The sequence below is a fragment of the Zootoca vivipara genome, chromosome 15 (genome assembly GCF_963506605.1).
Source record: "Zootoca vivipara chromosome 15, rZooViv1.1, whole genome shotgun sequence".
Lineage (NCBI taxonomy): Eukaryota > Metazoa > Chordata > Lepidosauria > Squamata > Lacertidae > Zootoca > Zootoca vivipara.
In genome coordinates this window covers 29758115-29785295 of record NC_083290.1, presented here as the reverse complement: position 1 = coordinate 29785295, position 27181 = coordinate 29758115, and the positions used below count along the sequence as shown (strand labels likewise).

At 48.0% G+C, this 27181-nt stretch overlaps 1 protein-coding gene across 1 annotated transcript; it reads left to right on the top strand.

Annotated features, from left to right (window-relative positions):
* Nucleotides 1-5: 5 nt before the first annotated feature.
* On the top strand, nucleotides 6-27181 carry C2CD2L (C2CD2 like). Its single transcript, XM_035140026.2, has 14 exons — nucleotides 6-623; nucleotides 15451-15546; nucleotides 17089-17208; nucleotides 17557-17667; nucleotides 19380-19496; nucleotides 20243-20357; nucleotides 21631-21754; nucleotides 22072-22136; nucleotides 22490-22617; nucleotides 23480-23642; nucleotides 24851-24949; nucleotides 25753-25886; nucleotides 26052-26325; nucleotides 26469-27181. Exons 1-14 carry the CDS (start codon nucleotides 249-251, stop codon nucleotides 26690-26692), a joined length of 2145 nt encoding a protein of 714 aa, XP_034995917.2. The 5' UTR covers nucleotides 6-248; the 3' UTR covers nucleotides 26693-27181.

Here is a 27181-nt window from a genome sequence, read left to right as displayed (position 1 = left end):
AGCAGCAGCAGAGTTTGGCCCTGCCCAGCTAAGCCGCTACTGGCCGTCGAGGCCAGCTCGTCTCCAGCTCCAACGCGCTCCGCCCAGCACGGTCGGGAAGGAAGGCAAGAAGGAAGGAAGGAGAGCGCTGCGCGCCTCCCCCTGTAGCTCGAAGCCGGCGCGGAACAAGGCAGGAAGCGGCTCTCTTTCCTCGACGCCCCTGCCCCGGAGGGAGCGCGATGTGCCGCGACGCCCCGTGAGTCACCGCCATGGAGCCGGAGCCAGAGCCGGAGCCGGAGCCGGGGTTGAGCTTGGGCTGGGCGGCGCTGGTGCTGCTCTTTGCCGCCTCGCTGCTCACCGTCTCGGCCTGGCTCCTGCAGTTCGCCCGCGGCTTGTGGCGTGGACGGCACCGGCCGGCGAAGGAGGCGCCGCCGCCGTTGCAGTCGCGGGGCCGAGCTGCGACTGCGGCCGCCGGCCTCTGGGCATCCCTGCGGCGCCTGGGCTCGGCCCGGGAAGGGGCCGGCTCCGAGGGAGCGGCGGGGGCCCGCGGCTTGCTGGAGTCGCTCTTCGCCTTCCGAGCCTTCCGCGATAACTGGCAGCGAGCCTGGCTGAGAGCCCTCAACGAGCAGGCCCGCCGGCACGGGGTAAGCAAGGCCGGGGGGCGGGACGGGGTGGGGACTGGGTCCCCTGGCAGCAGCACCCTCACCCATTCCCAGGCTGCGAGGGCAGGCGCTTGACTGCCTGGCCCCAGGGGGTCCCGGTGTGGAGGGGTGGCAAGCGGTGCGTCTGGGCAGCGCCCTCGGTGGGTGACACCGAGAGGGTGACAGGTGAGCCACCTGGGCCTCGAGCCAGCCTTCCTCGACTGCCTGCTCTTTCCCGGCACTGCCGGACCCCGCGGAGAAAGGGGCGTCCCAGGCTGAAGCCTGCGCGAGGTGGCACCTGATGCCAGAGGGAAGCGCTCTGCACCTGTTCAGAGATCGGTCCCCAGTCCTGCCGGTGGTTCAGCCCGAGAGCCAAACGCAGCAGCAAAGACGAAAGCGATGCGGGTTCCACTTTCTGCCCAAGGAGCTGCCCTGCCGCCGCCAGGAGCTCCCTTTCCACCCCCGCATTTTGCCCGGCCCTGTGCAAAGCAGTAGGTTCCTCGCCGGCGCTGTCCACCCACGCCAGCCAGGCCAATTTCTCGCAGAGGTTAGGGAGCAGCGACCGGGCAGGGGCACTTTGCCTCTAGGTGGTATCGTCCTTTGCAGAGGAAGGGGAGGCGAAAGTTTTTATTTCTTGCTTGTACTGTATGTGCCTTTCCTTTCTCATTTTGGGGACCCTAAAAGCCCCCAAAACTGCTTCCCTTCCGATTGGTGTATCTCCCTCTCCTCTAATTTCGAAATGCTTTTTTTAAAAAAAAAAAAGTAGGGGGGCATTATTCCAATTAAAATGGCAATACTGTAAATGGAAAGTCAGCCCTGATTTTTCCTGGAGAGTAAACCAGTTTGACTCTGTGTTGACTCTGGCACCAGTAAAGAAGTAGGGGAGGAAAGGGATGCTTGGCTGGGGTGACAGCAATGTGCCACCCTTGTGTCATCAGCTTTCATTAGGTTGTTTGGGGTGGGGGCGGCTCCAGGGATCTGCGCATCAAAGTTCCTGGGCTTCTCAGTCTTGCAGGTGCTGGGACTCCAGTTGGCAGGCTCCTGGAACCGAACCCTCTTCCTTGGTGTTCCTGTAAACTACATAATCAAGCGTTTTGTTACATCAGCCAAAGGTCACTGCAATTCCATCTGGGGTGGCGAAAGTTTGCAAACAAGGGCAAAATACCAAGACTGCAATTATACTAAAGAGCATTGCACTGATAACAGGGTGGAGTTGGGTTCATCTTCCTTTGGGGGGAGGAAGGAGCTGCTCTTTAAGAAGGCATTTTAACACAATGGGCAGGCACCCCACTCTCCTGGCTGCCTGGGCAGTGGCATTTTGGTATGTACAAGAGGCCAGGCTGACTGCTCCCAGTGCAAGCTGAAACCTTCACTTGCGTCTTGTTTAAAGTAAATGATACCAAATCCAAAGGAAAACTGCAACGGCAGCTGTGTATGGATGGAAAGCACCTTCCTAAGGGCCTCCTGTTTCAGTCTTCCCTCAGATCTTCCCCCTTCCCAACCCAAGGCTTTCCTGTGTGAATTTTTCTCTCTTGCTGTCTCTCTTCTGCCCCAGCACCCATTGCGTGCAGCATCCTGTTAATAGGGTTGCCAGACTCGGTAGAGGACAGGACTTCTGTGCCTTTAATTGCCCTGCTCTCTTTTGAGTCTGGAAACCTTAAAGAGAAACCAGCAGGCCCTTTGTTTAATTTCCAAGCAAAGGGTCTGCTGGTTTCTCTTTAAGGTTTCCAGACTCAAAAGAGAGCAGGGCAATTAAAGGCACAGAAGTCCTGTCCTCTACCGAGTCTGGCAACCCTACCTGTTAAAGGAAATGCAAGCTGTCTTCTGATACTGTTGCATTTCTGTCACCCTATTTGGTGTGACTACAAATACAGTACGATGATGGAGAGAGTGAGTCTAAGCCAGCGCAGGGCAGCTTCATCATAAACTTGCATAGTGGATGTGGGCCAACCGGTACTTGCGATTCCCCATCTCATGGTGGCCTCTGGGAGTTGGTGACTCTTCCTCAGGAGTCTTTTGTGTACCTAGATAGAACTAGGGAGGGACACCTTGTCCAGCCCCACTCCCTCAGTGCTGGAAATCCAGAGCTTCTGCTGCTGCATCCACCTCACTTGGGTGGCCTCTGTTCAAGTACTTCCAGCAGGAGAGAGCCCAGCCACCCATCCAGGGTCGCTGGTTCTGTTTCCAAGCTGCTCTTACAATCCAAAGGGTTATCCTCGTGTTCAGCCCAAATCTCCCCTCCTGTAATGTAAGGTTATTCAGTCTAGTCCTGCCTTCTGGAGCTGCAGAGAATGCCAGTCTTTGCCTCTTGCCTGCAAGAAGAGTACTTCCACATTCCTCCCCCTCTTCAGTCCTCTCTTCTCCCAGCTAAACCTACCTTGTTCCTTCAAGCTTTCCTCAGGGGACAACTTGCTTTCCATTCCATGGTCCACCTTTTTTGGCATCCTTTGAACCCATTCCAATTTGTTTGCTGCACTCCATAGCATGTCACAGGTGCTTCTCTGTTTTGCTACCTGTACAGAGGCTGGAAGCCATAAATGTCTTTCTTGGACACACAGGATAGCTCAGTTGGTTAGAGCATGGTGCTGATCATGCCAAGGTTGCAGGTTCGATCCTTGTATGGGACAGCTGCATATTCCTGCATTGCGGGGGTTGGGGGAGTTGGACTAGATGATCCTCAGCGTCCTTTCCAACTCTACAGTTCTATGCTTCTGTAACCATATGCAGCAGAAGATAAATATGTTATGATTTGTATGCATGGTTTCCTGCACTAGACAGATTCCCAGGCAGAAAAATCCTCTTGGGTGAAGAAGCCTGTTGGAAGAACTTGGGGTATGCATTAGGTTCACACCCACCTACTTGAGAAATCTGCTCATAACTAGCCAGAGTGAGGATATTGATAAGGGAGCAGGCATGACTAGCTCACTGGGTGGGAGGCAACGTTAGAAGCAAAATGAATAGAATAAAGATGGCAGCTCTAGCTGTTTCCGCAAGATCTGAATTTTAAATCGGAGCCAGATTGAAAGAGCAACCGGTAATGACCTTTGCAGCGGCAGGGCGGAAACCTAATCAAGCTTGCAAGCTGTCAGCTGATCAGCGTGTGAAACTGGGCAGGAGCTTTTCCTGCCCTTTGTGAGGTGCTTCTGTGGTCTCAAAAACAAGCAGGTTTCATGTGACCAAAACCGTATGTAGGTATTGGGGTCCTTCTTCATTACAGATATTATGGAAGGAAGCTGGCAAATATGAGACACCATCCTCCTCTCTCTCTCTCTCTCTCTCTCTTTGCTAAAGAGCATCATAAGCCCAGTTGCTTGCTCCATCTTTCCTCTGTAGTCCCAACAACCTGCCCTGCATGTCTGCTTGGGCTCTCTTGGCATAGCTGGAATGTTCCATGCCTGGCAACCAGTATCTAGCTTTTCAGGATAGGCTGAAGCTTGGGGGGGTCTCCAGAAGGGACCGACCCTGTTTGTAGAGTTTCTTTTCAAAGAGGAGGCTGCTCCTGTACTACCTGCCAGCCCTCTCATTTAACATAGGTGAAATTCAGTTTCAGCAGAGTACTGATGGGCTTTGGTGATTTGTCACTGAAAACATTCTGGCCTCTTAATAAGAAGCTTTTTCTCTCTACCCCCCCCCCCCCCCGCCTAATCCACAATGACTGCAATGATGATGATGATCTTTCATCTGGGGAGCAAGGAGGGGCTTAAGGCTGGATCCTTCTCTGTGCAATCAGTGATGAAAACTTCTCTCTCTCCCTCTGAAAATCCAAGAGGAATCTGGGATAAATGTTCTTTTGGAGGCAACTGATCTCAGGTCCCCTCTGGATAGGATTATTTTTAGCTCCTTCTGATGTCACAGTTTTCCCCTCTTAGCAATTTGAATTGTAGAGAAGCCATACAGAAATCTAGCTCATGAAAAAAAACAAAAACCCTGGGATGATTGGGGGGGGCGGCCGGGCAGGCGGGCGGGAGAGCTAATGAGAACTGGATGCTTGTTTAGTTTCATGAAAATGAAAATCCTTAAAAATGTGCTGGGTGGAAAAGATGTGGATGTATGTGGAACTTCTCTTCCTCTCCCCCCCCCACCTCTCATTCCCTTTTTGCATTTCACAGTGCACTAGACTTAATATTCTACATATTTTGCCTCACCATTTCCCTCTAATTCTCCACCAGCATGTGCAGGAAGGAGACGGCAAGAGTTTGAGGCCAAGCTCTGTTTGCATTTGGGAGTGTGAAGGGACTGAGCCATCGGGCTTCACATCTTCCAGTGATTTATCACAAACAGCTGACTCAATGAACTTCTGTCATCTTTCCTGCTCATATTTTAATGACTTAAAGCATTATTGCTGCCCAAGCAGATGGGAATCACATTCTGGGGACTCATGAAATAGCAGTCTTTTGTTGTTCACAAGCATCCTGTTCAGATGACAATGCATCCCGAGATTTCTGGAAGGCATACAGGGAACCCTACACAACCAGATTAGGGTTAATTTATGAAAGAAGAAACCTTACTTCTAGATATTGGGTCATACTCTGCAGGCTTTCTGTCCCTTCCTGAATATTCTGAGTATTCAAGAGTTCTGGATTTTGCTGGTTCTCTTGCTATTGCTGTGCTTTCCAGGTACATCAACCTAATAGTAATGGGTTTAGAATTCTCATAATTTTTCATGTTCCCAGTTTTTATTCTTGTTGGCTTTGATGAAACCATACCAGAAACCAACTGTATATTTCCTAGGTTGCATTTTTATTTCACCCAGGGCTTTTTTTCCAGCCGGAGCTCAGCTCTGGCACTTCTCAGGTGAGCACCATTGCTATTCTTACAGAACAAGGGGAAAGTTTGTGGTGAGCCCCAGCATCCTCTTTTTCTAGAAAAAATGCCCTGATTGCACCTTACAGTTGTTTTCTCTTGTGTTAAATTCTCACATTTATTTTAGATGTTGACTTCTGCTCCTTCTGCGTTGTTCTGTCTTGTTAGAGCAGTCCAGGGATCACCATTCCTGCCCTTTGGGGAAGGAGCGTTGCTCAGTGGTAGCAGAGCACTTGCTTGGCCTTCACCAGGTGATTAGGTTCAGCTCTTTACATCTTCAGTGAGCTGCTGCCAGTCAAAAGAGACAGTACTGGGGCAGATGATGGACAGATTGGAATCTGCCTTATACTGAGCCAGTTTACGTGAGATAAAATAGAGCTGGCAACACACATGGTGGCCTGAGATGGTTTGGCTGTCTCTGTTGCTGTGAGGACTCATACTGTTAGCATCATGGTAAGGCTAACAGTAGACCTTTACTGGCCACATTGAAAAGGACTTGATTTAACTTTGATCTCCAAGCATTAAGAGATGCTGAATTTTGCCAATTCGGATAACTTGTGTGAGTCATTTGATGGTGCTCAGAGCTGACTGGAGCAGGGCAGGATTGGGCTGCCTTTTCCTCCATCCTAGGGGCTTTGTGGCTTAGAGACCCTAATAGCACAGCATGCTTGCCATCCTCTGCAACCTTCTCTTCAGCCAGTTTCTGTTTCTTTTTTTTTAAAACATACTTTTTATTAATTTTACAGAATACAAAAAAACAAAAAAACGGTACATACATAAACACCTTTTCCACCTCCTTCCTACCCACCCACATGGGTCCTCCCCTGCCACAGAAGTATCCCATGTATGTGAACAGTCAGAGATGGTCCATTTTATGCTTGGATTTCTGTCCTCCTCCCCCTCCCCTGACCCCAAAGCCCCCCCCTGCCACCAGGGAGCTCCAGCAAACCAGGGCAGTACGCAGGAGGCCATCCATCCAACCATCTATTGTCATACCAAAAAAAAAGAGAAAAATAGAAATAGGAAAAAAGAAAAAAAAGAAAGGGCAAAAAAAGAGAAAAAAACATTACAAAACAGAAAATTTTTTCTTACATTCATGATTGTAAAACCATATTTTGTGGGCTTCCCCTCCCCCCCCTTCCCCGGTTTTCATCCCTTTTTTATCATCTGCAACAGTTTCTTACTTTATAAAAATACACCTTTGTATCTTATACAACTTATAAATCAATTGCTAACATTTTCATCTAATATTCAAATCACTGAAAAATCAAACTCCCATTTTATCTTCCCGTGCCTAATTTTTCCTCCCTCTATAAGTCTCCATATTTTCACATTTTCCAAAATCCATTCACTTTTAAAACTATAACTATTCTCAATTTAACCTTACATCCCCGATTACCGGCTCCACCCCCCCAATCCAGCAAATTCCATAATCAGCAGACCAGTTATAAACCTGTTAATCCATCCATATAATCACAACATCACTTTCCCTTCACCCCACCCCCTGTTTACAGTCTTTTGCCATCCAGGCCACCATACAGGACCCCTGAATTTCTTCTCTTCTCTGCATATTTTTTCCTTCTTCCCTGTGGGCGTTCTGGAGTTCCAATAATACCAATCGTGCCCCCCTCAAGAGCAGGGCACTCCATCCAACTTTTTGTAGAGTAAAGTCATCATTTTTTTCGTGGTGTGCTTCATTTTGTGTTGAATCATCACAGTCCTCATCTTCATCTTTTCCTTCCAAATCACAGTCATCATCATTGTCATTCTCACATTCATCTTTTTCAGTGTCAAAAGCTTCATCTCCTAAAAAATCATATTCTGCCATCACCATCTGAAATTTTTGCTGTAACTCTTGCCGTCGTGTCTCCTCTTGACATAGCTCTATTCTTGTTTCCCACATTAAGGTCAAAACAGACCGCTGGAACTCAGGGGAACACTTTTTTGTTGACATAATTCAATCCTGCCAAGGTCAAATCTTGTCACGTGGGGTGGAATATGATCACAGTTTATTTTCTCGACTCCATTTTAACAAGCTGGCTGCATTCTTCAAGTCTTATTAACAATAAAGTTCGAACTCACATTTCACAAACATTTAAACCAAAAAAGAAATTCCAGAAAGTCCAGAAATACAAAGTGGAATAAAAATTGACTCATAAATCCTGATCAACTCACTGGGTTGTCTGGGCTGCCGGCTCCCGAGGAAAAGAAAGATTTTTCTCAGTCTTTACCTCTTGCTGCAGGGCAGTCATAAACCACAATCTCTCTCCCCTTCTCACCCTGCATCAAAGGGGAGATTCTCTTTGATGCCTTTGAGGGATCCTTTTGAATTGCAAATCTTCTGTTTATGGCTTCGGGTTTCTATTTACTGTCTCTTTTGTTGCCGTGGGGGGGGGTGGCTTCCTCTTCCTTGTTTTATAATCCAAATCGTGAGGTTACTTACAGTCTTTTCCAATCGTTTTATTTTCGGAAGAATCCAGTGCTCTCCGCCTTCGGCTTGAAGCTTCTCCCTGCTAGAATAACGTTGCCGCTCAAAATGGCCCCCGCGACTTCTACCCTCCTCGCTCCGGAGCTCTTATTAGAGCTAACCGAAGAGTTGGGGAGTCCGGATTGGGCCTGTGCCGAGCAAATTGCCCCCGGGACGCCCTTCCCGAGGTTCTAAGGGGCGCAGCGTCCCTCCCCACTCCTAGCAGGGACGGGCCGTCTCGGAGACGAGACGAAACCCCGCCGATCGGCGCTGGCGCTGAACCCGGAAGCCCAGCCAGTTTCTGTTTCTGTTAGCAGGTGCTTTCCTTTTTCGGAACAAATCCAAACCTATCTCTAGGCATTTTCTAGTTATGAGCTGGCACAAGAGGCACCGGTTGGAGAGAATGGAGGCTCACGATTGATCTTGTGCCCTCTGTACTAGTTGAGCAGTGGTGCCCTGGAGCTACTGCCCTCAGAAACCTGGAGGCTAGAGGTGGCTGCTGTCCAAGGTGCTTCCCTTCCAGAATGGATCTCTGGGTTTTAGGTTTTATACTTGCTTGGCTTACGGAAGAGCCACAAGACCCCCTTCCCCTGCTCCACACAAAAAGTCATGGATTCACCAAGTTGGTCACAATGTGCTCCACTCCACAAGGCAAGCAAACAGCTGCTGAAGCCTCATGATACCCAATGTAGTCCATGTGTTAGACTGGGTGACTGCAATGTGCCTGGAAACTCCAGCTAGTGATTAGATTGCTGATGAGGGCAGGTGGCTGACAGCATGTGATGACTGTGCTAAAATATCTCTACTGGTTGCCCATTAGCTACCTGGGTAGGTTCAAGGCTCTTGTGTTGATCCACAAGGCCCTGAACAGCTTAGGTCCAGGATAACTGAGCCCTTGTATCACTGCTTGATCGTCTGCAGGAGCACAGTTATAGTTGTCCCCCATGGTATACAGATCCAACCAGCCTCAATCAGAAGTCAGGAATTTACCGGTAGTGTCACTTGTCCCATGAGCAGAGATTCGGCAGGCATTCATGCTGCTAACTTCCATGCAGCTCTTGGCTTTATTATGCTGTGCAGCTGTTCACATTTTTCCTTCCTTTTTCTTTAACTAGCCAGTCACTTTTGTGATTATTTGTATGGTTTTCCACCCTGATATTTAATGATGCAGTCATGCAGAAATACATTTGGAAATTAGAAATAAATACGTTATGTTGAAGAAGGTTGTCAAGGAATCAGGCGACCAGTGTGAGGCTCATCTCTCCCAAAGAGCGTGGCATACTATAAATATAAATGACTTTTTTGTTGTTGGTTGGGGGAAGATTAATCCCAGGGAAGGCAAAACCTTGTGAAAAAGAGATGCTTGCCTTATAGGCATCTCAGCCTTTGTAAACTAACAGAAGAAGCGATGCAAACATGCTGTTGGATGCTTCAATCTACATCCACACAACAACCTTGCACTGATTTGTTGGGGGTGGGGCATGTCTTAGCATCGTCTGAAGGTGTACCTGTGTCATAGCTGTCAACTTTCGGATTTGAAAATAAGGGATCAGCAGCCTCACCTGTCCCAGGGACAGTCTAAGCCAGGGGTAGACAACCTAAGGCCCATGGGCCGGATGCGGCCCAATCGCCTTCTCAATCCGGCCCGCGAACGGTCCAGGAATCAGTGTGTTTTTACATGAGTAGAATGTGTCCTTTTATTTAAAATGCATCTCTGGGTTGTTTGTGGGGCATAGGAATTCGTTCATTTCCCCACAAAATGTAGTCCAGCCCACCACATGGTCTGAGGGATGGTGGACCGGCCCACAGCTGAAAAAGGTTGCTGACCCCTGGTCTACGGTATATCTAACAATCCAGGATAGTAGCGGGAAACGGCGCTGGAATAAGGGAATTTCCAGCATGATGATGATAATAATAATAATAATAATAATAATAATAATAATAATTCTCGGGGCGGCTTCCAACAGAAAACACAATAATCTATTAAACATTAAAAGCCTCCCTGAAAAAGCGTTCGATAATGTTTCTTGGAAATTCTTGAAAAAACAATGGGAAATGATGGAGCTGGGGACGCAGTTTAGGAGAGGATTGGAGGCCATCTATGAACAGCAAAAAGCTAGACTCTTAATCAACGGGAACTTAACAGAGGAAATCAAAATAAATAAAGGTACTAGACAGGGGTGCCCCCTCTCCCCACTTCTATTCATTCTAGCATTAGAACCGCTACTCCAGCACATCAGGACTGAGGAGAACATAAAAGGAATTAGGCTTGGGAGAAACTCCTACAAGGTCAGGGCGTTTGCCGATGACCTAATTGTTACAACACAGGACCCCGAGGTAGGAATACCAGCAGCCCTAGATGCAATCAGAGAATTCGGAGACTCGATGGGTTTAAGAATAAATTATCAAAAAACAAAAATGTTGACAAAAAATTTAAATAAGGAGGAAAAAGAGAAATTAGAGGACATAACCAAATTAGAAATAAAAAAGAAAGTAAAGTACTTAGGAATTTGGATCTCAAACAATAATCTAAATTTGATGGAAGATAACTACAGTAAAACCTGGAGAGAGAGAAAGAAAAATATGGAAACGTGGAATAAATTCCACCTATCTCTATGGGGTCGAATCTCCGCGGTAAAAATGAACATCTTACCGAAATTGATGTTCCTGTTCCAGACAATACCCATATTAGGAGGGAAAACTTGCTTTAAGGAATGGAGGAAAGATCTAGCGAGGTTTGTCTGGAACGGGAAAAAACCAAGGATAAAACATCAATTGTTGATAGACAAGAGAGAAAGGGGAGGCTTTGCACTTCCCGATCTGGAACTCTATCATGCGGCTGCTGGGCTGGTATGGATAAGAGAATGGATAGTTTTGAAAGAAAGAGAGTTATTGGATTTAGAAGGCCATAATACAAGATTTGGATGGCACGCATATTTGTTATATGGGAAAATAAAATCACACAGAGGATTTCTAGATCACACCATAAGAAAATCCCTGTATAACATCTGGACCAAGTTCAGAGGAATTCTAGAGCCCAAAATTCCATTATGGGCCTGCCCAACGGAAGCCATTGCGGTTAAACGAAGAAATATGGATTGGAGCTGGCCGTCATACAGAGAGGTTACAGATATAGAGAATGGAGAGATAACTCTAAAAAAGTATGAGGACATTAAAGGAAGGATGACGGACTGGCTCCAATACTTTCAGCTGCGCCAAAAATTAGCTGTAGATATCAGTAATGGATTGGCCAAGGAAACATCAAGATTTGAAAAAGAACTATTAATAAAGAAAAAGAAAAATATCTCAGGGATATACGACCTCCTACTAGAGTGGGAAACTAAAGAAGAATTGACCAAAACGGTCATGATTAAATGGGCGCAGGACTGTGGACATAACATAACAACGGAGCAATGGCAACGCTTGTGGACCAAAGATCTGAAATTCACAGCGTGCTATTCACTGAGAGAACATAGCATGAAAATGCTATATAGGTGGCACTTCTCCCCACAGAAGTTAGCAAAGATGTATAAAGGGAGAAGTCCTGAATGTTGGAGATGCGGGAAAAAACCTGGATCGTACTTCCACATGTGGTGGACGTGCGACATAATTAAAGACTATTGGGATAAGATCTATAATGAAATCAAAAAATTATTCAAAACAACTGTTAAGAAACAACCCGTAATCTTCCTCCTAGGCATTTTGCCCGATAATTTTAAAAGGGAAGACAGAAAGCTTATGATGTATAGCTTGACCGCCGCTAGAATTCTGATTGCAAGGAAATGGAAAGACAAACTGCCCCCTACCATAACAGAATGGCAAACTCTGTTGATTGAATATTTACAGCTAGCGAAATTAACAGGCTGGGCGCGGGATATAGAATACCAAAAGATATCCAAAGAATGGAAAATTTTTAGAGAGTATTTAAAAACATATAGCAACAACAACATTCTATTGGCAGAACTTGAGCGATATCTGTAAAATATAAAAAGTGAAACTAAGAAAAGAGAGGAAGAATTCGAGGTTAAAGTCGATATAAACCAACCTGTGGGTAATAACAACAATAACAACAACAAAAACTAGATATGATGGTGAAGGGTTGGAAGTTTTGTTTATTTGTGGAAGTGGAATACATTCTGAGATATGATTTTGGTATGTATAATTTTAGTTTTGAGAATTTGGTTTGGTGTGATGTATTTTGTCATATATTTTATTTGTATGTTTACATCTGGAAAGATCTGGTGTAAATAACTTTTAAATCCTTATTCGAAATAAAGGTATTTTAAACCGAAAAAAAAAGAAAAAAAAAAGCCTCCCTGAACAGGGCTGCCTAAAGAGAGGGTTGACAGCTGTGACCTGTGTCTTTCTAGGGAGACCTGCCCAGGTTGTTGGTTGTTATGCTCTCAGTGTTGATGGTGCTTTGTGGAGTCTTTCTGGGCAGGGACCTGCAGGTTAAAGGTTCAAGACAAGGTGGAAGTGAAACATGGATAGGAGGTTGTGTCTCCAATTATATGACCTTGGTTTTCAGAAGGGGAGGAGAGGACTTGAGGGATGGTGCCAAAGGCCATATAAAACAAGTGGATCATGATTAAGGATTAGAAGGAACATAGAGCTGCTCTGAGGGCCACCAGATGGGTAGAGTTGTTGGAAGCAGATGGCAGAATGCGCAGGAGGAGCTGGGCAGGACTGTCTTGGGAGATGCTTGCAGAAAGTTTGATGGGGAAGGGAGTATGGCCTGAAAGGCCCGAATACCTCAGTGGTAGAGCACGGGGTTTTCATGCAGGTAGCATTTCCAGGTAAGGCTGGGAGGGAATCCCTGCCTGAAACCCTGGAGAGCTGCTGTCAGTCTGTGTAGGCAGCACTGAGCTAAATGGGCCAATGGTCTGATTCATTATAAGGCAGCTTTGCTAAGGACCAGGAGTTTTTTCTGGATCCAGAAACAGTCCGGAAGGCCTTGGTGAAGATGTGTTTTGTGGCTGGATCAACAAGAGAGCTGAATAACCTCAAGAGCCTAGGGGAGAGCTGCCCTTCCTTGCTGTGTGCTTCAATGGAAGAGGGAGGGGGAAGGTTGCAGCAGTGTCTGTTTGGACTGGCAAGGCAGGTGATGGCCTTAGTGCCTCTGACTGGGGGCAGGGAGTCCTTCCCTTGCTCTCCCTGCAGGGCAATGGCAGCTGACCAGCCAAACCTGTTTTCCTCCAGGTTGGACTAAGCTGCTTTCTTGGGTAAGCCCTCTTGCAGAGTGGAATTCACTGCCAGCAACCAATGTTTGCATTTCTCCCTGGAGATCAAGGCCTGTTTGGGGAGAGTCCCAGCCACGGGAGCGGAGGCTTCCTTCCCCAAGTTGGTGGCAGCAGAGAAAGGCTGTGAGTGGATCTGCCTCAGTGGATCCCAGCGACCAGAGAAAGGGGCACTTCAACAAACTGGAAGGAAGCCAGCCAGCCAGCCTCTCCTCTCCTCTAGTTGCTCAGAGACTGTCCAATGTGACTGCCAGGGTCCTGCAGAGTGCGGAGGCAGCCTCTGTGCCGCCACTCGCTGGGCCAGCTTCCCCACCCCACCCCCGGCTCCCATGGCAACTCTGCCTTTGCTTAACCTGCTTGCCTTGGCCAGCCTACGGATCTGAGATTTGAATGGAGGGGAGTGCTGCTTTCACAGCAGCTCCTTGGCTGCTGGGCACACAGTAAATAATACCTTGAGAGGAGGAACTGCAGCAAACGGGGAGCTCTCCCTGCTGCTTGTGAAGCACAGAACTCTCTTTTCCTGCCTTCACTTTTGCCTTGTTGCCAAGAACTGCCCAGCAGGGCACACCAATCTCTTCTCTTTCCAAACAGGCAACCACTGCAGGGCTGTTATTAGAGGAGTTATTGATTCGGGGCTGCCTGATCTAGTTTTCTGCATGGTGCTTACCAGGTCAAAATCGCACAGGTCCAGACTTCTGATTGCTTACATCTGGGGGAAGCTTCACCTGCCAAATTTCCCCATTGGGTTTCTATTCAGCAGCACACAACCCCAGCCAGAAACTATGGTTTCAACCTGTGTGGTCCTCTCTCCCTCTGCCCCAGTACCACTTGAATCTGGAATTCTCCTGTTTCATCCTCACTTCTGCAGTGAAGTCAAGTTTTCTCCTTTTCCCCAATGAATTATGGGAGAGCAGCAGTGTTAGAAACTCAGATGTATAAGTTAATTGCCAAATGGCATCTTAAACCTAGGTTTTGGATGCCACAACAGAGTGTTTTTGTGGTGATATATTATTATTATTATTATTATTATTATTATTTATTACAGTATTCATTTAATTTCTAAACTGCTTTATATTTTAAAGAAGAAAATCTCAAAGCAGTTTACAACACATTAAATTTAAAACATCAAATAAAACAATCTAGAATAAAACAAATGCAATCTTCAAGGAGAATATTTCAGACCCTTCTCTAAGTGACATTTTGCTTTCACCATATTTATTTACCTGCTTGATTTATAGAGCTGCCCCATAGGTGGTGTAGTGGTTAGAGTGTCGGACTAGGACCTGGGAGATCAGGGTTCAATTCCCCACTCAGTCATGAAGCTCACTGGATGACCTTGAGCCAGTCATAGCCTTTTAACCTGCCTCATGGGGTCATTGTAGGGATTAACTGGGGAGGGGGTCGTGGCATGAACCATGTACTCTTTGGTGAAAAAGGTAGGATATACATGCAATAAATAAGCTCTTCTGCTTAGCTGTTTAAGAAACCTGGAAGGGTCAGCCAGATGGAAATGTCAGTTGTAAACCTGGCATCCAGAGTTTTCCAGGTGGTCGCAATTGGACTCATGCCAGTTGCAAAATGCACCTGGCGCCTGGCTAATTTTGAACACTGGATGGGTAGGGGGGACAGTAATACTGATTTAACATTATAGGGTTGTTGTAAAGAGTCCAACTAGATAATTTATGCACTTTGAACATTTTGAAGAGTTATACAGTACAAATGCAAAGTCTTATTATTAGATGCTGCCTTTGGGGGTTCTCAAGCTTCTTTGGACTATAACTTGGTGGGGAGGTCTGACTTGCTAGGGTCTTCTCTATGGACCGAGAATTGGAAATAACTGGCTTGAAAGTCAATTCTGAGTCCATAAGCCAGAGGTGGAGAAACAGTGCCCTTCTCTGGACTGCTGGACTCCTACAATGCCATTGGCCACATTGCCTTGGACTGATGGGAGCTGGAGTACAGCAACATCTGGATGCTTGCAGGGGATTCCTCAGTGGTCCATGAGCCTTGTGAAATGCCTCTGCCCATCCCCTGTGCCATGGCTGGTGTGGCAAGGCTTGCCTTGCCCATTTTCAACTACAGTGGTACCTCGGTTTAAATACACAATTGGTTCCGGAAGTCTGTACTTAAACTGAAGCGTACTTAACCTGAAGTGAACTTTCCCATTGAAAGTAATGGAAAGTGGATTAATTCGTTCCAGACGGGTCCGCGGAGTACTTAAACTGAAAGTACTCAAACCGGAGCATACTTAAACAAAGGTATGACTGTATTTGTGTTGGGGTTTCCTGGCCTGGGGAGTAACAAGTTTTTCTTCTTGACCCAGAGCTCAGTCCAGATTACGTTTGAGGAGAGTCCTCAGCAACTACCGGCTGTCAAGATTGACCACGTGACGTGCACGGACCAGTCGGATCGCAGTATGGTAGGCTGCTGCTGTCACATTCTGATCCTTGTGCTGTTACGTTCCCCTGCCACCACATTTAGAGGGGAGCACAATGTTAGATCAGGGGGGAGCAGTGAAAGCCAATCGGAATTTGCTAGCCAGTGGCCTTCAGTGCTCAGAACCAAACCACTGGAAAGCCCGCCCTGATCCAGACAGCTGCCCTGCCCTCTTCCTGCCATTCTTTGCAATGTTCAGGCTCTGTTTTTGGATTGCAGATTCCTGTGTTAATTTGCACTCCTGAAATGGTTGCTTAAAGGAGCTTCTGCCCTGGGCCTGCCCAGCTTTGTTTAGTGTGGGCAGGAAGATTTGGCAGTCTCAGGAGCTACACAGACCTCCTGACAGATGCTCTTGACCCTCTCAGTGTCAGATGAAAACATACCTGCTGAAAACTACCAGGCTAACATTCAACCAAGAGCCTAGACCAGGGAGGGGAAACCTCAGACCCATGGGTAGAATGCGGCCCTTGCAGGCCTCTCTATCCGGCCCTTGGGACTCTCCTAGGCCACACCCCTGACAGATCCTGCTCCATGTCCTCCTTGAAAAAATTTTCCCATGCTGGAATGTGCCCTTTGATATTGTTGCTTGCCTGGGTGGAGGTTAGAGAGGTGTGTAAGCAAGCCTACTGTATGGAAGTCAAAATAGCATCTGTTGCTCCACCCACTTTTCTTCTGGCCCCACCCACCACTGGCATGTGGCCCTTAGCTGCTGCCTAGAAGGGAATGTGTGGCCCTCTGTTTGAAAAGGATTCCCCATAGACACTGGGGCTGTGAGGCAGAGGTTCTGAAAGGGAATATTTTGGAGAAGGTCAAACATCATTGAGAAGTTAGTGGTGATTAGAGAGAGATGGTGTGAGAGCAACAGAGAAGGAAAGCGACCAAGGAGCATCATGAGAAACAAGTGGAGGCCAACAGGCAATCAAAGAAGAGTTAGCTGTTCTGTGCAGGATGTAGGCAGTGAGTCTTGCATGAATGTTTAATTGCCGCAGCAGCAGAGGCTGGAAGCTCCTGCCGTGACATGGAGAAGACCAGGGCAGAATCCGGGCAGGAAATCAGAAGAGAACCCATGATTCTCAGCAGGCATGAGGAGAAACACATTTGCTGTGGAGAGAATGAGTGTCCCCCACTTTGCACCATAAGCATGCAGGGGGGAGAGGGGGGGGGAGAGGTGTTCCTTCCAAGGCCACATGCTTGAGTGCAGGGTTTACATTTATGTATAAAATGAGAGAGATGTAGTTGGGGAAATAACAACAACAATAATTTATACCTAGCCAATCTGGCTGGGTTTCCCCAGCCACTCTGGGCAGCTTCCAGCACATATAAAAACATAGAATCATTTCCCCCTACCAGCTGACCCTAGTTATGCACAAAAGGAGGTGTCTGGTATTGGGCGTAGTGGTAACAATGAACCCCTGAATGTTCCCCTGAACCATCTTCACTGCCTGCTGCTCTTTGTCACCTGCCTTCTGGCTGGCCCTCCAGCTGGGCACAATGACCATCTCTCCCTTCCCGACTCTCCTTCCAGATGTTGTGTTGCCACCTTTCTGCCAGCACCCTGCAGTTCCCTGTCTCAGTCACTCAGCAGTCTCCAGCTGCCGTTTCCATGGACACCTATCACGTCACCTTGGCTGTGCTGCAGGCCCAGGTAACTGTGGGGCTGGGATCTGAGGCTTTCTCTCCTTCCCACCCCTGCCCACTCCACCACTCTGTGTCGTCCCCCCTGCCAGGAAGTTTGCCCTGGGCCACCCTCTGAGTTATTGTAGGCAGAGGCTGCTGCTAGCAGCGTTTGTGCCTGGGCGCGTCTGCAGGTAGAGGCCTCTGCCTATTTTGCTTAAGTCTACTTTGCATAAAAGCTTGGGTTGTGATATTGTTTACTTGGATTAATATTGCCATCCTACAGATTATACAAAATAGGTGGGTATAAATATCTTTGTGCAGATGATGTTCCTGGTGGTGGTGGTGATGATAAGACTTTTATTTTTTCCTGGGCCAGTTGGAGATCCACCTGGAGGAGATTCAAGATGAAGGGTTGCTGGTATCCTGGGCATTCAAAGACAGACCAGAGCTGAACCTGTCCGTCGTTCCAAGGCTCCAGCTACGTGAAGTGAGCAAACAGATGAGGAATGCCGGGTGGGAGGTCACACTTGCCTGTTCTGCAAGGAGGAGCCAGAGGACTCCACTGGTCCTGACTCTACACACATGACTGCTTTAGAATTCTTCCCTCCTGCTAGAGAAAGCTCAGTGTCACACCCCTCATTTGGCTACTGTGTGTGCAAGGCTAGTGAGATTGCAGCAGAAACAGCAAAGCAACTTGGCGAAATCAACTAGTTCATTATGCCAAAAGCTTTAATGACCTAGAGCCCACTTCATGCGGTGCATGGAGACTTCTCCAAAAAACTGCAGTCATATATACACATGGGGGGCGGGGGAGTGGCGCCGGTGGTAACGGGGGGCTAGAATTGTAACCAGGGAGGTCAGAGGGAAGTTAAAAGTACAGATTATGCTGAAGCTGATTGGTGACCCTTTGCAAACGGGTATTGCTCTTAATACAAATATTCAGCAGTGATAAGCAGTGAATGTTTTTCCATCAGGGCAAATGGGGGGGGCTGCCTTCCCCATTTCAGTCTGCTTTCAGCCAGCCCCCACTTGCCTGCCTTCTTCCTTACAACTATCAGCATTGGCTGTCAGCTTCCTCCTCCTTGGCCCCTTGTAGAGCTCAAAAGGGAGGAGGATGGGGACAAAACTAGAATTACTTGGTTTCACCTACCAAGGGTTCCAGCCACTACTGCTGGTCAGCTAATGAAGACATGCAGCGTGCTGAAAATCTGTTACTCTGATTCAAGCCATCAGTAATAGAACCAAACTCATTACCATGCTTGTCCTGGCTCACCTCCATGCTCCAGCAGGGTGGACATATGTCCCTGTCTTTCATGCAAACCTACATGGGCTTGCTTGCTGAACGTGATGCTACATTCAGAGGGAGCAAATGTGGCTTCTCTATAACGTGAGACATCTTAGCATAGGAAAGTGCTGCCAGACTTGCCTTGCTTTTCAGCGGGCCATTTCTGCAACCTGCTCAGGATGCCCCATGAATCTGAAAGGACCTGCGTTGCGTGGGGTGCTCAAATGAAAGCTTTGTATTCTACAACTCCTGGCACCCAGATGGTGCTATAGGAACACTTGATAGGAGCTCCTTTCCCGGGGTCAGTGGAGGGTGCAGCTTGCAGACTTAACATCTAGAATAAGAGAAGAACATACGTTTAGAGAAGATTGGAAAATGTCTATTGAATATATGGGGGGGGGAATGTGTACACTTGAAAATGTTGGCAGCATTAAGATAAATTCAACAAAGTAAATAAGTTTTGATGGATATGATAGCAGAATACTATTGTTTGTTGTTGTTTGTATTTTTTTTAAGGAATCAATTAAGATAATTTTTAATCTTTAAAAAATAAAAATAAAAGATAGTGGAATACTGAATGGTTTTGTTTTAGTAAAATATGCAGGGATTTATGATATGCAAAATGAACCAGGGGAAAGAGAAGAAGGGAAGTCATTAATATATTAAGGATGTTTAAATCAGTTTTTTAAATTGTAAAATAGAAAATTTAATTTAAAAAAAGTACACACACACACACACACACGGAACACTTGATAGAAGCTCCTTTCCTGGGGTCAGTGGAAGTCTTGAGAGTGATGCCTCCCTTTGGCTGCAGGTGCCTTTTAACCTTCCTGTAAAGGAGGGACACTCTCTGCAAGAAATGCAATCTTTTCCACCTTCTGGGCTTGTTTTCTGACCTTATTTTTGTGATCCAGGAGAATGACGGGAAAGTGGACCTGTCCACCATAAAGGACCTGATTGAGGACTCTGTCGTCAGCACTCAGCCTGCCATGATGGTGAATCTGAAGGCTTGTGTCGCTGGCAGCAATGCGGTAAAGATCTTTCCCACATTGGCGTGTTTTCCCCACATGGAATTGCTGTGTGATTGCGGGGTTGGGTAAGGGGGTGGTGGTAGGGGAAGGCTCATGGACAGCCTCACCTGGAACCAGGAAAAAAATTGCCTCTTTGCTATTGAGTGAGGGGACTCTTCCTTCTAGCCCAGTACGAGCGGGGGAAGTTTGGTATCGGCCTCGGCTCCGTATACCTGAAGGAGCGGCTCCCCCCCCCTGGGAGAAGTGAGGTTACAGAGAACCAGGCAGAGGGTCTTTTCGGTAGTGGCCCCCGCACTGTGGAATGCCCTTCCATCAGATGTCAAGGAAATAAGCATCTATCTGATTTTTAGAAGACACCTGAAGGCAGCCTTGTTTAGGGAATTTTTATATGTTTTATGGTGTTTTTAATATTCTGTTGGGAGCTGCCCAGAGTGGCTGGGGAAACCCAGCCAGATGGGTGGGAAATAAATAAATAAGATTTTATTTATTTATTTATTTATTTATTTTATTTATTATCCACACCCCTGGATGTAGCTGGCATTTATTGTCAGCCATTTGGTTTTACAGCAAGGATGGGGAGTTTTGGAAATCCAGCTCCCATCAAGCCTAGCCCAATGATTGAGATTGATGTGAATTGTGGTCCGGTCCAACCACCTCTGCAGGTCCCCATTCATGACTTGAGGGAGTTGGGACTGCATGTGCCAGTGGTTCCCTGCTCATGTCCTTTCCTTCCTTGTTTATCTCAGGTGTCCTACAGTAAACTTTCCCAGGGGTCCCCATCCAGCACAGCTGCCCCAGTGGTGCCCAAGCTGCTTCTCCAGCACCTGCGAGCTCTGCACTTGGGCTCTGAGGAGACTCGAGGTATGATTGCAGGCACAGGAGATGTTTCAGGCCTTTGGCTGCTCTGCGGGGTGGGAGTGAGCACCTGTGTTTGAAGGCATGGCATGGGGCATCCTGGGCCAGCTTTGGGCTAGGTGTGAAGACCTAATGTTGGCTGCATCCTCTTGTAAACGGATTGACACGGTTTTGAAATATCTATTCCTACCTGGCTGGAAAAGAGTTAATCCACCTCCAGCCTGACTGACATAACATTCTGATGGGGGCGGGTCTGTTCCCAGTTTAAAAGGAGGGAGTAGCGGTTTTGTCAGTTAAGGAGAGGGGGAGGGAGTGGTTAGATGTGAAGAAGAGTTGAGAGGCCAGGAGAGTGGGGATCTAGATGAGGTTCAGGAAGGCTAGATGTTAAGTGTTTGACGGAGATTACCTACATCCGAAATGAATCTTATAAACACATGAAATGTTAAATAAATAACTATGTTCTAATAAAATTCTTCTCTTTTGTGCCAAGAAGTATCGCCATTATTTTTCCAGCAAGGTATCAGGACTCACAGAAGTGGTAACTCATTAGAGGACAAAACTTAGCTCAGGAAAGGAGGCAAAAGTTTGTGTCTTAGAGTAACACTGAGGAGGCTTAGAAAGATAACCTGAGGTGTCCACAAGTTGCCAGCGTGGAAAGGGGCAAACTTTTACAGTAAGGGGGAATCAGGCCCCGAGAGGGACCCTTTACTGGTGACAGGAGGTTATTCTTTCAAACAGCCTAGAGTTTTTCCTTTGATATCAGGCCACGTGAGCTGGAAGGAGGGTCTCTTTACTTATAAACTCCCAAGTATAAAGTGGTTTATTTGGGAGGCGGCGGGAGAAGAGTGTGTGTGGCTTCACCTCTGGATTCCTGTGTCGCGTTTTAGTAATAGAGAGAGGGACATTCGTCACACCTCTCACTTGCAGAACCAAGCATGCCTCTTGCCAAGGGGTGAAGGCGATTCTGTAAGCAGCATCACTACATAGCCACCTGCTTGGGGCTTTTCAAAGGGTTAAGACTCTGAAGGGAGAGCCGGATTTCAGGGGATGGGTGACTTTAGAAGTGCGGGTTTCCTTTCCAGTCCGCCATGCATGTGCTGAAGATGTGCAAAGATCTGGGTGGGAATCCAGGTGAGTTGGGCTGGGCAGACAAATCCCTGCTCAGCCTAGTGATGCTCAGCGAGTGGCCCCTATTGCTTCTTCTTTCTGGGCAGCACCTCCCAAGGCTTCTCAGGTGTCTGCACGGCCTCACCCCAATGTTGCTCTCTGTCCCTTTTAGGAAGTGGGCAGTTGTGTTGCGTGGCAGAGCTGGACAGCCCTCGGCAGCTGAAGAGGACGAAGTTGGTGCCAGCCAGTAGCTCCAGCCCTGCAGCCAAAGTGGAGTGGGCAGACAAGCTCGTTCTGTAAGGAGCAGCGGTTTTTTGTTCTTTTGCATATTTGGGGAAGGGTGTGTTGGCTGGCCAGAACCCAAGGGCTTTCTGGAATAGGCAGCGCCATCTCTGGTTTGCAGCCAACTTCCTTGGACTGTGTGTCCTGCTGCAGCACTTCAATGCTTTCCCTTCAGCACCTCCACCCAGAGGGGGCAGAGCAGCTTCCGTTTCCCCTGGAGAGCACTACTCATGGACCTCAAATTTGAGGATGGGAGAAGGAGCCCGTGTTTTGCAGGGGGAGAGTGTTCTAAACCGCTGAATGCCTGTTTCCTCTTCCTGTGCCTGGACAGGGAGCTTGGATCGAGGAGCAGAGAGCTGAAGCTGAGTGTGCTTGGGCGCAGCAGTTCTGGAGAAGGTAAGTGTTTTCTGGGACCAGCCATGGAGCTGAGGATTGCTGTAACCTGTGGGTGGCCAAGGCTGCTGGGCCTGGTGGCGGCTCTCAAATGAAGTGTCAGGGACTGGCTGGACACTGAGAAGCGGTGGCTGGATATTAATGAGTGGTCAGTGGGAGCAGCTAGGTTGGAGGCTGACTTGGAAGAAGGGATCAGTGATTTGGGGGGGTTGGACTAGATGACCCCTGGGGATCCCTTTGAACTCTACAATTCTCTGTTTCTATGATTTAAGTTGGAATAGCATGGGCTGCTGCCAGCGCCTGGAACCAAGGAGAATCTCCACTTGTGTCCCCTCTTTGTTGCTTCTCTCTTGCAGATGTGCTCTTGGGATTTGCCACTATTCCGCTGGACTCCCCCTCCAAAGAGCCACGGGGACAGCGGCAGTACGCACTGACCCCAGGAGCTGTCAGGAAGCTGCCTGCAGGAGCAGCTGTTGCAGTGGAGGTGAAGTGTGAAGTGACAGGCGAAAGGGGCAAGGATTCCATGCAGGAATCTCTGGAGTAGAATAACCAGCGGCCTCTGCAGGGCTTTCCCTCTTTCAGTTTGAGATTCTGTATGCAGATGTTGGGGAGGGAGAAGCAAGGGACTGAGACTGAGACTGAAGTGGTCCAGCTGCAACTTACTGGAGGGTCCCCCGCCCACCCCCACCCCTGCTTCAGAGCCATTAGCCACAGGCGCCGGCCTCCTTCCTTGATGTTGCCACAGTCCCTTGAGGGGCACGGACCCTTGTCTCCCAACTGAACCAACTGGAAGCTGCCTCATCCTGAGTCAGACCCTTGTGTCCATCTAGCTCATATTGCCTACACTAACTGGCAGTGCATCTCCAGGGTTTTGGGCCAGGGAGTCTCTCTCAGCTCTGCCTGGAGAAGCTGCAGGTGAAACCCGAGTATTTAATGTTTGATGTTTCAAGTATTCTGTTGGGAGCCGCCCAGAGTGGCTGGGGCAACCCAGTCAGTTTGGTGGCATATAAATATAAATTTATGAGAACCGCCCTGAGACCTTCGGGTATATATAATTCAATAAATAATAACAAATAATAAAAATGTTGTTGTTATTGTTCTGCGTGCAAATCCCTCTCCCAAGGCCAGGCCAGCTTTATGTCAGGCAATTTGGCTGCAGAAAGAGCAAAGCAGGCAGGTTCTGGGGTGCTGGTCTCTTCCTGTTCTGGGGCAAGAAGATCACCCGCTGTTGGAGGGAAGCTGGTTCTGCTGATGGGGAGCTGCTGAGCTGAGTGCCACCCCCGGTGTGTGTCCATGTGACCCCACCTCTGTCTGTCTGAAGGGTTTGCATTTGGCTCTCTTGGCAGCTGCTCTATCAGGAACTGCCGGAGCTTCAGCTGGCCTCTTCGCTGCGCACCAGCATCACCCCCACCAAAAAGATTGAGATGGACCGCACCATCATGCCTGACGGGACCATTGTCACCACCGTCACCACCATCCAGTCCAGGCCCAAAATGGACTGCAAGATTGGTAAGGGGACCCTGCTTTCAGGGTGTGTTCACCTGTCTCTCTCTGTGTGTGTGTGTGTGTGTGTGTGTGTGTGTGTGTGTGTGTTAATTCATTCACAAGCGCAGTGGTGCTGCTTTCTCTGCTCCTCTGGAATGGCAAAGGGAGCCAAGAGGGAACTGCAGTTGCTGGAGAGGCACCAGCAATTTATTATGAACCCAGCCTGTTTGCCAAATGGGCCATAGTGATGGGAGTAACACCTTTCTGGAAACAGAGCATCTTATCCAGGATCTGGAGAGATACAGCAAGTAGCTGGTGACCGATTTGTAAAGGAGATGCACTTGGCAGCAAGTGCTGTGAGAGGCAGAAGGACCTCCTCACTGCAGGGTATAAACAGAATATTATTATTATTATTATTATTAGTAGTAGTAGTAGTAGTAGTAATATTTTACTTGTCCCTGGTGTGGATCTCTACAGGTGAAACTCGGAAAATTAGAATATTGTCGAAAAGTGCATTTATTTCAGTAATGCAGCTTATTATTTTTATTTTTATTTTTACAAATGCTTTCTTTTGGAAATTCTGCAGTAATAAAACAAAAAGTTACAATAATACAAAAATAAACATCGCTATTACATTTCATTAATTACATTCCATTTATAATTGAGCCGCCTAACAACAAATAATTACAATTACAACAAATAAAGGCTTGACATATCTTGCTTTGCATGTCATGCATCTATCTCATATATTGGTTTCACCCTTTTAAATTGTGTTACTGAAATAAATGCACTTTCCGATGATATTCTAATTTTCTGGGTTTCACCTATATTTCTGGGGCTGAGGTCTCATGAGCCTTGTCTTAAAGTTCATCCAACGCTTTCAGGCAAAACATACTTGGTGGGTAGAGGAGGATTTCTCCCGATGGAAATGGCCCGCTTCCTTCAGGGCTGTTGTTTATATAGCAACCCCTCTGCTTTGAAGTCCCTGCCTTCCCTTGGATATTGGGCCCTGTGCAGCAGTATCACTCTGACGTATAACAGCACGCCTGCTTTGAGGATACTGGATACTGAGTTCTATCAGGGCAGGGAGTCTCCCACCTCCCCAGCAAGTGAACCACATGCCTATTGTAAGAAAGCCTGGAAAGGGGTGTGTGTTTGTTTGTGTGTGAAGCATCTATTGGGTCCTGCAACCCTGTTTGCTGATTTTGCACCCCTTTTCTTTTGGAGCCCAGATTCACCCTCAAGGTCTCCATCGAAGGTGGAAGTGACAGAGAAAGTGACCACGATGCTTCCAGAAAATGGCTGTCCCAGCTCTTCCCCCTGCAGTAGTAGTAAGTCACCAGGGAGCCATTTTTTTTTTTGTCCTTGATCACACTAGAAAGAGCTGCAAGGATTAGGCCAAGTGGCATCCCTTTCCCTGCCCCACATCATGCCAGGGAAATGCTTGAAGAGTCCTTTGGGCCCAGCTGGAGATGAACCCATGGAAAGCTTGTCCTCTTCCTCATCTATTTTCTTGCTGGCTTGCTTTGTTCCTGTCTGGGAGGAGACCAGGATGAGCCACTGAGAAGCCTGTGTAGCGTAATTGTGAGTGTTGCACTAAGTACTTGGGAGTCCAGGGTTCAAATCCCCCCACAGCCATGCAGCTCACTGGGTGATCATGGGCCAGTCACCATCTCCTCTGCCTAATCTACTTGGATTGCTCAGAGGATAAAACTGAGGTGGGGAAAAGGGAGGGAGCAAGAGCCACATACACCACCCCGAATTCCTTTGGAGGAAAGATGGGGTGAAAACAGAGTGCAGAAACTGGCCCACCTTGTATATTAAAAGCAGACTGCACTTCAACATCTGTTTCGATCAGTTTGGACCTCCAATCCAGTGTTTCCCAAACTTGGGTCTCCAGCTGTTCTTAGACTACAATTCCCATCACCCCTGACCACTGATCCTGCTAGTTAGGGATGATGGGACTTGTAGTCCAACAACAGCTGGAGGACCCAAGTTTGGGAACCCCTGCTCTAGACAGTACGAGTGGCAAAGAAGGAAGGTCTTCCACACTTTTTTCACTTTCCCCATAAAGCAATACAGTACAATGACTCTCAAATATCCACGCATGTGTGTGTGTTTGTGTCTCCTCCAGGAAGCAGCCACGTATCCAATGGCTTGGACCCAGTGGCCGAGACGGCAATCAGGCAGCTGACAGATTTGACCAATAAACCTGCCAAAAAGACCCCGACAAAGCGAAGTACACTGATAATCTCGGGAGTTTCCAAGGTAATTGCTTATCTACTTGCTTGGAGTCAGCCATCCTTTCTTAGGAAGCCCTGAATGATGAAGAGGAAGGAAGAGATAGTCCTGATCAGAGGGTGGGGGCAGGGAGACAGTGACTACTTTGGGCTTCTGTTGGTTCATTCTTCTCACTCGCCTACCCAACCCCAGGTACCAATTGCCGAAGACGAGATGGCTCTCTCTCTTGGTTACGCTGCCTCGCTGGAGGGCAATCTCCAGGATGACTCCATTGCAACCGGCATATCTGAATATGGGCAGAGCACCACAGATGCCACTCAGCAGCTGGAAGCCTCATACTCTGCCCAAAGGGAGTTGGATGAGACGACGCGCTCGGACATCTCCGAAAGGCCCTCGTTGGAGGATGTGGAATCCGAAACAGGCTCGACAGGTGCTCTGGAGACCAGGAGCTTGAAAGATCACAAAGGTGAGGCTGTGTGTGTGCCCAGGTGGTGCCCAGAACCTCAGCAGAGCTTCACCCTGTTGCTTTGGCATCAGAGAAGCTCGGATGGTGGCATAAGATGTGGCAGAGTCCCCTGGATGTTCACGTGTTTCTCTCTCCCACTGCAGTGAACTTCCTCCGGAGTGGCACCAAACTCATCTTCCGGAGGAAGAACAAGCAGAAGGAAGCCGGCCTCAGCCAGTCTCATGATGACTTGCCCAATGCCGGTGCTAGCTCCTCTGGCAGGAAAAAATCTGGCAGCTTCTCTCGGCGCCTCATCAAGCGCTTTTCCTTCAAGTCGAAGCCCAAACCCAAGGCCAACGGGAGTACATTGGCCATGGACAAGCACTGAGACGTCAGTGGTCAAAGGCTGTTCTCTAGGAGCCCCCTTTTGTCGAAGCTTTCCCTACTCCGTATCTACATCACAGCCCAGATTCTCTCTCCTCCAGAGCCTACCTGGATGGTTGGTGTTTGATGTTTGGAGCTTTTGCCACGTAGCTACTGTGAATGCCGCTGCCTCCCAGAGGAACAAATGGCACACAATGGCCCTGTTTGTAGCTGATCTGTGTGCACTGTCTTGCCGTGGCGGGGGATGCAGACCCCCCCATGCTACCTTCAGCCTGAATTTGAAATCCTGGGAGTGCGCAAAGGAGGAGACTTTGGTGGTTGGCTTAACAAGAACCCCTCTCTCTGTGCTGGGCATGTGTATAAGACATGGTTACAGGGAATGAGGTATCAATTGATTCCAGCTTATTTGGCTAAGCTGCTGGTGTTTGCCCAATTTGTGTGGACATGTCAAACTGGATGAGCCTCCTTGAGGAATCCAGTGGCTTCTTTCCTC